At 44.0% G+C, this 12,336-nt stretch overlaps 1 protein-coding gene across 2 annotated transcripts in view; it reads left to right on the top strand.

Moving 5' to 3' along the window:
* Positions 1-12,336, top strand: part of LOC144154709 (uncharacterized) — a 54,809-nt gene that overhangs the window by 26,695 nt on the left and 15,778 nt on the right. For both annotated transcript variants that reach the window (XM_077685865.1, XM_077685866.1), the window contains exons 10-15: positions 689-824; positions 1,629-1,793; positions 3,466-3,638; positions 5,995-6,048; positions 6,839-6,914; positions 10,442-10,548. In XM_077685865.1, the coding sequence (XP_077541991.1) occupies positions 689-824; positions 1,629-1,793; positions 3,466-3,638; positions 5,995-6,048; positions 6,839-6,914; positions 10,442-10,548 (711 nt within the window). The remainder of the gene's footprint in view (positions 1-688; positions 825-1,628; positions 1,794-3,465; positions 3,639-5,994; positions 6,049-6,838; positions 6,915-10,441; positions 10,549-12,336) is intronic.

Below are 12,336 nucleotides of genomic sequence, written 5' to 3' on the forward strand. Positions count from 1 at the left end.
CTTGCATTGCATGAAGCCTTTCTTTCTTTCACTACCCCTGTTTTTAGTAATACCTGTCCTGTGCCTGTGAATGATTCATGGCTACGTAATTACTTGCTTAATTCCAGTGTATTGAAATTGGTGTGTTGAACTGGCAACCAGAATTGAACCTCTATTTTTGCGGAGGCTGAACCCAAAACTGAATCATTATTCTTTCAGCCACTGAACTCAAACTGTAACTGAACCGAAAAAAGAAATAATGGTTACCGGTTCATGGGAAAACGGTTCGACCATGTGCTGTAGTGATGCACGGTTAGTGTCACTTGAGGCCGTTTTCTTTCATGTACCATCAACAACTTGCAGTTGCTCATGAATTTTCTTCCTTTCATTCAATCTGAAGAATATAAATGCTATGTTCTTGGTAATGCAATGAGAAAAGGAATGAGCACCAATATCGAAAGTGTATGTTTCTGCTGGTTGGGCACACAGAGTACAAGGCTGTGAAAGAGATATACCAAACTCTGTAGCCTGCAACCAATATGAAACATGGGCTTTGCCTGGCATAGGTCTAGCTGTGACTGTGGGATCACGCAAGCCACAAGCTTGCTGCATGGCACATCGATGAGGGCCTACACCTTCAAAGTGCCTACTCTTATGTCCGCTGAGTATGTACTGCTAGTGAGTCCGCATGTTTGCTGTTGCATTTCAGGCTCTTCAGAGAGAGGTGGAAGCCCAGGAGGTGGTGATGGCTCAAGCCAGTCGAGCCCTGGAAGTGTGCCGACAAACGATGGAGTTCTCTGGCTCTGCTGAGCGGGTAGAGGGGGAGCGCCTGCTCTTGCTTGCCAGTGAGTCCTCAACATGTTCAGCGCATCGCTTGTGTAGGGGACGTCCCATTGTTTTGCTAGTATCGACCTCGTTAGTTATGTGGGATATCACTGTTGTTCTCCTCAGTGATCCTGTAACTCCCAAAGATGCGCCTAACTTACCCAAAGTTACCACCTAGTCTGCATGTCTTTTTTTTTTTGTTCAAAAAAGCTTGCGTGGTTTTGTTTGTGCATATTGTCACGAAGACAAGGACGATGCAGTTGTGTTGAATGAGAAACACGTTTATTGGAGCGAACTTGTGCTCCCCTAACAACTCAAAAGAATACAGAGGCGGCGAAGCAGCGGTCAACAAAGTGACTTGCACAGGCGAGTGTCGTCGAATCGAATGCCCCGGCGTCCGCACTGCAGGCTTTTTATCTTTTGGCGCGCGTGGTTCTCGAAACGTCGATTCGCATCGAGAACATAGTAGATCCAAGAAGATTATTCTGGGCTGTTCACGTTAGATCGGAATGCTCTCCCTATCACAACAGATAACACATGCGGCACAGAAAGAAAGAATGGAACACGCGCTTCCCTTGGCGCAGAGATAACACAGACCGGTGCAGCCGGGCGGTAAAAGCAAAACACAAATAAACAAACCCAATGTATGGTTCGCGGCAATATGTTATAACAGTCAATACTGAATGTGCAGAAAAATGTCATGCTGGTTCTCACTTTCAAGGAAAGGCTTGAATAGACAAGCAAGAAAACCTGTGGGTTTAAACTGTGAAAAAGTTTCATTGCTCAAGTGCTAAAAAATGGTCTGTTTTTGTGCGCACCACCAGCGGAGCGCAGGAGAGCGTGCCTAGCTGAGGTGGAGCGGCTGAAGACTCGCGGGGGCTGTGGAGAGGGGGACTTAGTGGTTCCGGAACGGGCCTGCCTCACCCTCAGCCAGCTGCAGCTGCCCCTCAAGCGAGAGTTTCTGGCCGCTCAGCTCGAAGGGACCTTGGGTGTGTACTCTGGCTTTGTCCAGTTTTGAGTGCCCAGCTGTGCTCGACCTGGCTCACTGGTGCATGTTCTTTTTGTCTTCTTTTTTTCGGAATAGCTGAAAGTCACTTCATGAACGGCGCAAGCTGTCTGTGCTGTCAAGACACCCAGGAAGTTCATATCATCCTGTAATATTTTATGCACAGGCACCGTACACAGAGTAACACGGCAGAAGGCAATGAGAATGTGATGACAGGACCATTCGTCAACATGCAAGCACATCTGTAGCAGCAGCCAATGCTTTGGTCTCTAACTGCTATCCCACTAGCACGAGCCTGGCTAGGCTGCTGTGACGAACACCACACGGATGTGGTGAATGTAGAGCAGCCGTGCAAAGGGTCACTGCCAGCACCGATGGCTTCCTTCTGTGCATTTGCTATGACGACCGCTTGTCTTGCCTTGTGCACCAACACCAATGCACCACACCTTCCACACTTGAAGGCCCCTTATTCGCGATCTGCTTAGAGTGGCCTTATTCAGAATGCCTTGAAGATGATCAGGCACATTGAGGGGAAAAAAAATACAATACAAGTGAGCTGAATTGGTCTCTGTGCACCATATATGTACTTACGTGGCACAGTCCTCACTACTTTTGCTTACATGCCACCATGTAGTTATCTCTCACACCTGCCAAAAAGACAACTAAGTTAGCAAAAAAAGATATTTAAAAAAAACAAGGGCATTTTTACAAAATGAATCCATATTTCACAGGGGTGTTCATTTACCTATTCCTGCTTTCATTGTGTATCTAATTTTTTTCTTATTTATCAACTTGTTCATTTTATTGTTGGTATAACTGTTTTTCATATTTTTAGCCTGCTTCCAGACAGCCCAATTACTTCAAGTTATTCTGTCTTTGAAGTTGTACTGCTTACCTTATTCTTGGTGCTATGCCAGCTTTTATCACTGAGCTTCGTATGCCTGCAATGCAAATTTTCAAAATTACTGCATATATGCTGACTCGTAAAATTGCAAGTCATTTTTCTCAGGAGAATGTGAATGGTAGCAGCACTTGGGCAGGGGGCAGCGCCACTTGATTTTGTGTGGTGACAGATGATGTGCTTGAAGCGCTCTTACCTGTGGCTACTGGCAGTGCATGAAATGTAAAGCAATTCTCGAGATCCTAACTGGGGCATTGAGAATTGCTTTGCATCTGTTGACAAAGTTCGTGAACTGATGCATGTGAAAGTAAAGGGCCAGTCAAGTTCTCATTGCGGTGTTTATGGCTGCAGCCGGTTGCTTTATTTGTAGCTGTTTGAATTTTGTTACATATAATTTGTTACTGTTCTTTTCAAAATTATTTTAAGGAAAGTTATTATTTATGTTGTACTCGCTTTGCAAGCAAAAATCACATCAGCGAATTCCCACTAGAAATACCTAACCCTTATGAGGCTCACAAGTGTGGCCTAAAGTTCCTAGTACATTTGGAATAACCTTTTTGTAGATCCTATTCCTGGCTGCACACAAGCAATTTGTGAAAAATGATGCAGTGAAATGCCCTGAAATGAAGTGATGCAGTGAAATGAAAGTGCCCTCTGTGACAGGAAAATTTCTCACTGTTGTGATCAGCTTTCACCTGTTACTGCAGCAGCTGTCGTGGTTTCTGAACAAAAATTGTGTGTAAATCCTCTTCAGGCGATGACGTCCATTACTTCCTGTGCCTGGTGAGCCATGGGGCCCAGGTGTTGTCAAGCCAGATGCTGTCGACGGCTGACAATGCTGGCAGCAATGCCCTCTGCTTCAGCAATCACATGACCCTGCGAGATCTGAGGGCAGACTTCACCATCACTGTGCAAGTTTATGCCTTGGTAGGTAGTAGTCGAGTCATCTTAGCACCATTTATTTGCAAACAAAAATAGTGTATACCTTATTCTAAGATAGCTAGAGAAGATCCTAAAGGAAGCGGAACAAATATCAATGTGTGATGTATTGAATGAATAAAGGAATGACCTTTAGTTTGCCATTCTAGAGAAAAAATGACAATGGGCGAAAAACCCCAGTTACACAGGCACACTTAACCATGGTTAAGCAAACCCCGGTTAGACAAAACTGCAGTTTGCTGCGTTACACGACAGACGAAACGGTTATCCCGCTAACCTTAGTTAATGCAAACTGAGCTTAGCCATCTCAATTCGGTCACACAAACCACAGTCGCCGCAGCTGCAGTGTTCAAAATCGCACAAGTCAGTTCAGGTGCAAGTGGCAGCGTATCAGCGGAGGCGGAAAGAAAAAAAAAAAAAAAAAAATCACCTGACGTGCGGAGGAGATGAAGGCCCTCACGGAGCCGAAATAGCGGGTGCCCCAAAGCTGTCCCCATGAGGAGCTTGCGCTCTTTTCGTCTCTCTCGCAGTCAGCGTTGCTGCTCGTGACCACGACTGAAGCGAAAGCAGCGGCTTGTTTCCCGATCTACCCGACAATAGCTGTGCTAAATTTGTAAATTCCACGCGTTGTTCGCCAAAAAATTGGATAAAGCAGGCAATCATGAAACATTTTCAGCACTCTGAAACGATTCACGCGCACGTCGGCTGTGCGTGCCCGCACGGCCCTGGAAGTGGCTCGAACCGGCCCAGACCATAGCAGCAACAGCTTGTCGCCGCTCATTGAAATCAACCTGATCGAAAAAAAGAAGTTGCACATGTGAGAAAGTGGATGTTAGTGTGGTGAACAATTGTGCTATGGATTGTAATTCGCAGTTGTAGAGATAGCAGTGGTTAAATGTGCACCGCGATGGGCTTGGGCCCTGCCACCCGTCTTCAAATTTCCATTATTTCTTATCTTAGAGCCGTTGCACTAAGTATGGTGTAGTTGTAAACTAGATGCATTGTTTTAATGATACAAACCAACTTGTCTGTCATCTTTAGTGTCCCTTTAAATGTGGCAATGGTGGTCACTTGTTTCCTCGATTACCGTTTTGGCTCAGGATTTGGGATTTGAGTGCACCAGTATGTCAGGAGCTAACCACGCTGCAGCATATAAAATCTACCATACTCACTTTCGTGCCAGGTGTCTTAACTTAATGACTTCGACTCACGTATCATGTTCTAGCTATTTGCAGCACTCATTGTTGATTGCACACTTAAGTGTGAGGGAAGTAGCACAGTGGGGCCAACATGTTTTTATCCACCTTTCAAAGGGACACTAAAATAAAATGAAGTTTGTAGAACGAGTCTGCACCTTCACAGCCTTGTTAGCATCTGCTCATTGATGCAGGGCACTCTCTCGACCTGGAGATTGACAATCAAAGCAGGAACTACTTCTCCTCATTTACTATGTTTTCTTTGTGATGTAGGCTGAGACATTACAAATCATGTTGAGGAAGTGGTTCCTACTAGCAGCAATTACACATTCCCTGACCAGTAGTTGCCAAATGCACTGTTTGCTTGTTTGCAAACATATATGCTAAAGGTTTTATTTGGGGCATATTTATATGCTGTAATAACAGGCTTGCATGACTTGTGACATCATAAATCATAGTGCAAAAAAAAAAAGTGATGTGGCAATGCTTAGTACTTTTAAAAAAAAGGTGACTATTCATCACATTGTTAGAGAGTGCACGTCTGCTATGGAGTGTGGTGTACTATATAAAGGATTAAATAGTAGAATAGGCACACTAATCTGTTAGTGTGGACCAACTTGTTTCTTTCCTGAAATACTTGTTCGCACAATTTTTAAGAAAATTGATATGAAACAAAATGTTGTTTGATGTTGTACCTGAATTTTAACTTTTGCATAGGTTGCAAGCAGTAAAAACAAATTTGCATTTCTAATTTTAAAGAAAAAATCAAGTGGTATTGGGGTACAGTCTTCCAAGTGGATGTCATTGCGAAAAATTGCAGATAGAGATAAAGCCTGGAAGTCATGTAAAAGTTGTCTTAGTTGCACTGTTCTCGTATTTTTGTGTTCACACTTGAGGTCATTTCGGTGTGAAACCAAAAGTTGCTCAGAATCTTAGTAGCTCACAATTTTGTACAATTACTTAATATAACATCAGAATAGTTTCTTCGACCATTACCAAAAAAGATTTAGAGAACACTGAACATTGGCAGTTTAATGCTACCTTAAGGACTATCCATTTTAAGTGCATCCTAAAATTTTATTTGGTGGAATTTTTTTGTTCAAAAAGAAAAGAGATGTGCTTCTGAAGTGAATTTGTATTTTGTGCAGCAAACAAAGAAGGAGACCCTGCCCCATCGCCGCAAGTATCGCATTGGTGGAAAGGTATGAAAAGTCCAAAATATTTAAGGGGGAAGAAACTAGAAAAACAGAACAAGAAAGGAAAGTCTTGTGTGTTTTATGTCTATTTTGCTTTCTTATCTTCTGTGTAATTGCTTTTAATTTTAAACTTGATAAATATATGCATATTTAGAAATTTAGGCAGTCTTTGATTGATACAACCTTTTTGGGAATGAGATTTTATTATGCAAAGCATATCTGTGTACTTTCACTTACATAGGTTTATTAGTTCTGAGCTTTCATGCTTGGAGATAATTTGGGCTCTAATTTTCAGATACAAACAAGTGACAGAAACTAAGGGTGCACTTGCTAGTGAATAAGCTATGTTTCGATGCCTGCTGTGGTAGTAGCATGGGCCTGAACACGTCAGCTTTTTTGTTGAATCCCAGATGTTATTACCCCTTCTTGTAGCACCTGCAGGGCACATTGTAAGTCATTCATGATTAGGAACCCTTGAAGCTGATTAAACTTTCTCTACGGTCATCAAACACTTTGAATGTCTAGCAAACGTTGGCATGCATTATCAGGCCGCAAGTGTTGTCAGCTTGATCGTGCCCTGGCTGCTGACACAGATAAGCTGCAGGTCATGCCATGCACTTCATTACTCAGTAACTGTGACTGTGCATATCAGTACTGCAACTCTGAGTCATGGCGGCCTTTTGGGACCAGTTTGTGCCATGGGTACAGTTTAACTTTTAGAAGCATTTCTTCGTACTCTAATTGTCTACCAATATTCACAGAAAGCATACCTTTGTTTTTTCTTGTGTCACTGTAGGATGGCAAGCTTAAATTGACACCTAAAAGCAGCAGCAAAGGAAGTGCTGCCAAGGGTCTCCTGTCCCCTGCCACAGGTAAGGTTCAAGAGCCCATTGTGGAAATCTGGGGGACATTCGCTCACTTGAGGGCAGGCATATGGGAACTCGCACAGCATTCAGTTCTCGTCTACATGTGTATGAAGAACCAAAAACGCGATCAGGAACTGCACATTTAAAAGGTGTTTTTTATCGTGTATGTTCCAACTGCATGCAATATCAAGAGGCCAACTTAACCATAGTAACGATCTTGTGGTGTAAAATTGCGTTTTTCCCGAGAAATTTCCGTTTACGCTTTGCACACAGCAGTGCAACTCATGTAGTATGTGGTTTTACGCATGCGAGCAATGATTATTTTTGAATTGTAATTAAAAAATAAGTAGACAATGTGACCTCAGTAATGCATGGCTGAAAAAATGCTGACTTTTCATCTCATTGTTACCCCAAAGCACGTGATAGGCCCATCTTCCTCATCAGGCATAGCCCTGATGTGCACTGCTTTCAGCAAACTGGTGATTCATGCAGAAGTGGTGCCCAGCCCGTCAGAATTTATCGAGTGCTTTCACCCATGTCCGGGTATGATGATAAGGGAGGGGATCATCTAGGTTTTGCTCGTTGCCAAACGCGATTGCAAAAGGCGGGACAGTGATCCAATCTTCAGACTAACACGGCGAGGGGGTCCCTCTCCTCGATCATGCCACTTCTCATGCTAATGCCTACTGTCATCAGGGGTTGGGAGCTGAAAAGGTTTTATCCAAAATGTACTTTATTGCAGGTACATTACATATTTCCTGCGATGCACATAAACCACTGCTATGCAAATTCAAATCTCTCAAAACACGCATTTCCTTTCCGCCTTTCTCGATATTTGATCGCAGTCTGAGACATGTCAGTCCTCAGAGTCCTTTTTTGCACTAATTTCTGCGGTCCCTCACACTGAAGGACACCATTCCTCCCATCCAAGCCCTTTTTTTGCAATGCTTCCAGAACTGTGTACCCATACTGCTCTGATAGGTGCCAAATTTTGCCAGTTTTGTTTCCCCCTACAGAATAATTCGAAGGCCACTTGCTTTCAATCTTGCCTTTGTTTTTATTGCCACTTTTCTTCAAGGCTGCCTCCCTTGCTGAGGCCTCTGCATGTCATCTACTTATACCTAAACGTCTATCTCTTCCATGAACAGCCCAATGGACTGTGATTTGATGAGAAAGGCTTTGCTTCCTCTGTAGCCACACAATCAATGGCAGCTTCTGTGGCAGAGAAGCATGGGAAAGGATTGATGCGAAGCAAAAATGCCCTATTTTATTACTGTATTTGGTGAGCGATGCATGCTGCTAGTTGCTTTCATGGAATGTACGGGTGAGGAGCAATGCAGCTAGCTCACAGAACCTTCTGCTAGGTAAGGGATCATGGAATGCACTTGAGGAAACTTGGTGTGCATAAAATCCTTGTAAACCACTGAAAGCTACATGTGAAATGGAAAAGGCAAATTCTGCTGGGTTTCGGAAAATGATGTGGTGGGGTTTATTTCTCGTGGGGCCTCACGTGACTGGCTGCACACGCGAAAACGCTACGATAAATGAGCCGGGCAACCAGTCGTGACGCCCCACGAGAAATCAACTCCACTGGATTTTTAAAGCTACGCTTTCTATTTCTCACTGTTGGCGTGACTTGCGTCGAAAACGCGCTGCAGGAAAGCCAATCTTCTCTCGCGGGGATGATGACTGTTGTGGGTGAAGTGAAAGAAAAAAACACTTCCTGTGGTTGGAATCAAACCTGGGTTCCTTGGGTTATGTCTATCCAATTGTGCCAGTGCGACAGGATCAAAGCAATTTGGATCCGGAGATGGGTGCAAGGACATGCAAAATTAGGCGAAAAAATCATACACCCCTTTGTCAAGCAAGGCCGATGGTTGAATGCGAAAACAAATGACGAACGTTCAAAGTCAAAGCCGCTGTGATGAAAAGTTCAAACAGTCTGCGAGTCAGTCTAAGCTCATATGACAACCAAGGTATCCCTATTGAGAAAGCTTCGCTTTCAACCATCATCGCCGTTAGATGGAGGAGTGCACGATTTTTTCTGGCACCCAGCGGGATTTGCCCCCAGGCCTCAAAACCAGATAAATAATCAAATTTTGGTTGGATATACTAAAAGAACGGCTGGCGTATGAGGCGTGCTGCAGTGAATGGCTGTTGATTTGGACCGCCTGGGATTCATTAACATGGGTGCTCTATGGCGAACGCTAACTTTAGAGCAAAGCCACTTTTGCTGATATGTCCCTTATGCTTAACTTGCATGTCTCTATCCGTGTATTTGCACAGCCTGCATGCTTCTGTTTGTGTGCCCGAGACCACCATGGCCCTGTTGGGGCATCTATAACCAATGCACCCCTGGAATCGGAATCTCCATGTCGGTTTTCTGGAATCTGTAGCATACATGCTCCTAGTTCATGGAATCATCACATACATACTTATCTGTGTGGGTAACTGACAAGCACCTGGGTTTTGTTAGCATGCACCTGACCTTGTGGTGCGGCATCAACATTAGTAGTCATCATGAGAGCCAGTACTGGCAATCACATATTATGCCGGGCGGAAGGGGTTCTAGAATTTATGATGCGCGCCTGTTGGTAATATAGTAGTGGGGGTCTGCAAGTCTACCAGACATGTGATAGACTGATGACAGATGTGCCATATGGTTTAGTTGGCACTACGTGTGCAACAGGCTTTTGTACAGGTGCCACTGGTGGAGGTCAGCACCAGCCACCGAAGACGGGAGGGTAAAAATTGCACTGCATGACGCCGCTATTTGCGAGCACATTGATAGCATGAGGGGAGGAGCATTATATTTGCAGTGGGTGGTTGGCCGGCACAAGGCAGTTTACACTACAAGTGCTCAATGCTGCACTCGTGCACCGCTTTTGCCACTTTCTTTGGGCGAGCAATGGGTCATCGTGGCTGCGCACGGCAGACTGGTTATTGTGGGCATTTTACGGAGCAATACCTTCTTTCTGCCGCCCACTCCCTCACTCCAGACGTGGAATGTGCCAATCACTCTCGCTATCGGTGTGCTTGTGAACTGTGCTGGAATTTGGTCACTTGCGGTGATCATTTTCCAGTGCACGCATGCGTCGAGTTTTCAGCCTTGCTCGCTTGTTCACCACCTTAGCCCTTAGCCATTCTCGCAGCTTATTTAGTGGCCCTAATTCTTGCTTCTTCCCCTCGGCCTGGCCGAGCTGCTCACTTGCTTTGTTGCTTGGCCCCTACAGAATTTCGTGCGCTCAACACTGTCTTTCAGGAAAAAGTCCGATGCAGAATTTTAGTTCTTTTTACAGTCGCACATCATGTGGAATATTTAAAGTAAGTTAAAAATATTCGTTTATTGATAAATTGAACTGCTTACATAGGTTTCTTCTCCAGGGGTTGAAGCATTTAATCCCCCCCTTTTTTTTAATTAAAGATTTGAAAAATTTCTACTTGCTGATGACAAAAGGGGATACTTACTTATGTGTGTTTTGACAGTTACAAAAGAAGCGTCACAGTCTTCTTTCTTTTCTTTTTCTCTGCAGTTTGTGCTCCACCTGTGTCGACTGTGAGCACTCCCAGCTTTGGCCTTGTTGGATTTTTACAGATAAGAGTGAGCAATTGTCGAAGGCCAACTTTCGTTCTCGAAAAGGTACAGTGCCGCTCTCATTGTATGGTGGGGAAAGAAGAAAGAGGAAAACCAGCTCATTCATTGAAAGGCTAGTCATTATTCACTAGCCTTTGACAACTGGGGATTGACAAGTTCAAGCGTGGCTAAAACATTAAAATGCCTGTCATCACTAAAACACCAGTCGTTCTGCCCAAACCATGGAAGGTCCTTAAAAAATAGTTATTTTTTGCACCAGCTGCTTTTGTTTCTGTAAACAAATTTCAGCAAATTTCGTCCGGTTAGTAACCCTTTGTGGCAGTGGCTGTTAAACTGTAGCTTGAGCAGGGCAGGAAGAAAAGGCCTAGTTGTATCTGAATGATATCACAAGGTTTAATGCTCCCTTTACGTTTGTGGTTGACTGTTGGAGGAGTCATATTACATGACCTTCCCCATCTAGTCATCGTATGTCGATTATTGTAGACTATTGGCTTTAAGAAAAGGCCTTGCTATACATACCAGCACCACGTTACTGAGTCAGCTTGTCGTTGCTGTTGCCTTGTGGTGCTGTATAACTTGTTTGAAGCCAGTTTGTTTTGTGAAGGTACTGCCCCGTCATTTAATTACCAAATTGTTTGTTATTTTAAAGTGCTTTAGTGGATTATATAATTTACCAAATGTAAAAAGTTGTATGAAGTAAAGAGAACGAGGAGGTAGCTAGTACAGCACATCTAACTCCTGAGGAGCGTTGTTATAATGGCACCAGCGGTGTTTAGAATCTCAGTGAATCAGATTGTGGTGCCCTAATCCGTTTTTTGCTTTTGAGTTTTCTGATTTCATCCCTCCATTTAGTTAATGGTCTACTTCTAGTTGCGTCTCTCAGCACCCACTCGGTTACCCTGGTCTTCCAGTGGTTGTCACTTCCCCACAATACATGCCCAGCCCCAGCCAATTTCTTCCATTAATTTGAAATGCGGTGTCTTCCACCCGAGTCTGTGTGGGATGTTTCCTGTTCCTAAGCATTACTGCTATCACGGCCTAAGGCATCACAAGACGGGAACAGCTGGACAACCATGGGAGAGGTCTTTGTCCCGCAGCAAGCACAAACAGGCTGATGACCATTCAAATTAACATTTACGCCATGCTCCTACTTTGCCACTGTTGTGGAAAGTGTGCGTGTTAGGAGTGCTTAGCTTAGCTTAGCCTGTGCTTAGCTAATGGCAATTTTTTTGTAGCGAAGCTGTCTATGGCTAGGATCCAGCAGATCATCTCCAGCAACAGACCGAGCATATACCAACAATTTTCACTGTATTGGAAAAAAAAAAAAAAAAGAACAGGTCCTGGGCACCCATATTTTGATTAGATGAGGCATCTTGCCCCTGAAAGAGTGCCTTCCCAGCAGAGCGTTTGTGTTTAGAGGTGAAGCCGACTTTAAGGCAATTGGTGTGATCTTAGTCTTTGTAAGCTGGCTTTCCCACATTGTTTGTTGCACAGTGAAGCGTGGCCATCTACGAAGGTAGTATAGTTACAGACCCACTTTATATTTGTCTTCACTGTCGCCGTCTCCTTATCGAGTTGTGTGTACTCAGCACGTGTGGCGTCTCTCTCCCCCTTGACTGCGCAATGCCGTGCGGCACACTAGAACTTATGCCATGATAGCATCCCTAGCAAAAATTACCAATAGACAAAACCAATAGCCTATTGGGTTATTGACACCAATAGCTATTGGTGTATTAGTCTATAGGTGTATTGGTACCTATTGGTGTATTGGTCTAGTCTTATAGGTGTATTGGTACCCATTGGTGTATTGGTCTAGTCCTACAGGTGTATTGG

Source organism: Haemaphysalis longicornis, unplaced genomic scaffold, assembly GCF_048455015.1.
Source record: "Haemaphysalis longicornis isolate Haplotype H1 unplaced genomic scaffold, Haemaphysalis longicornis Haplotype H1 scaffold_1, whole genome shotgun sequence".
In the NCBI taxonomy this organism is placed as follows: Eukaryota; Metazoa; Arthropoda; class Arachnida; order Ixodida; family Ixodidae; genus Haemaphysalis; species Haemaphysalis longicornis.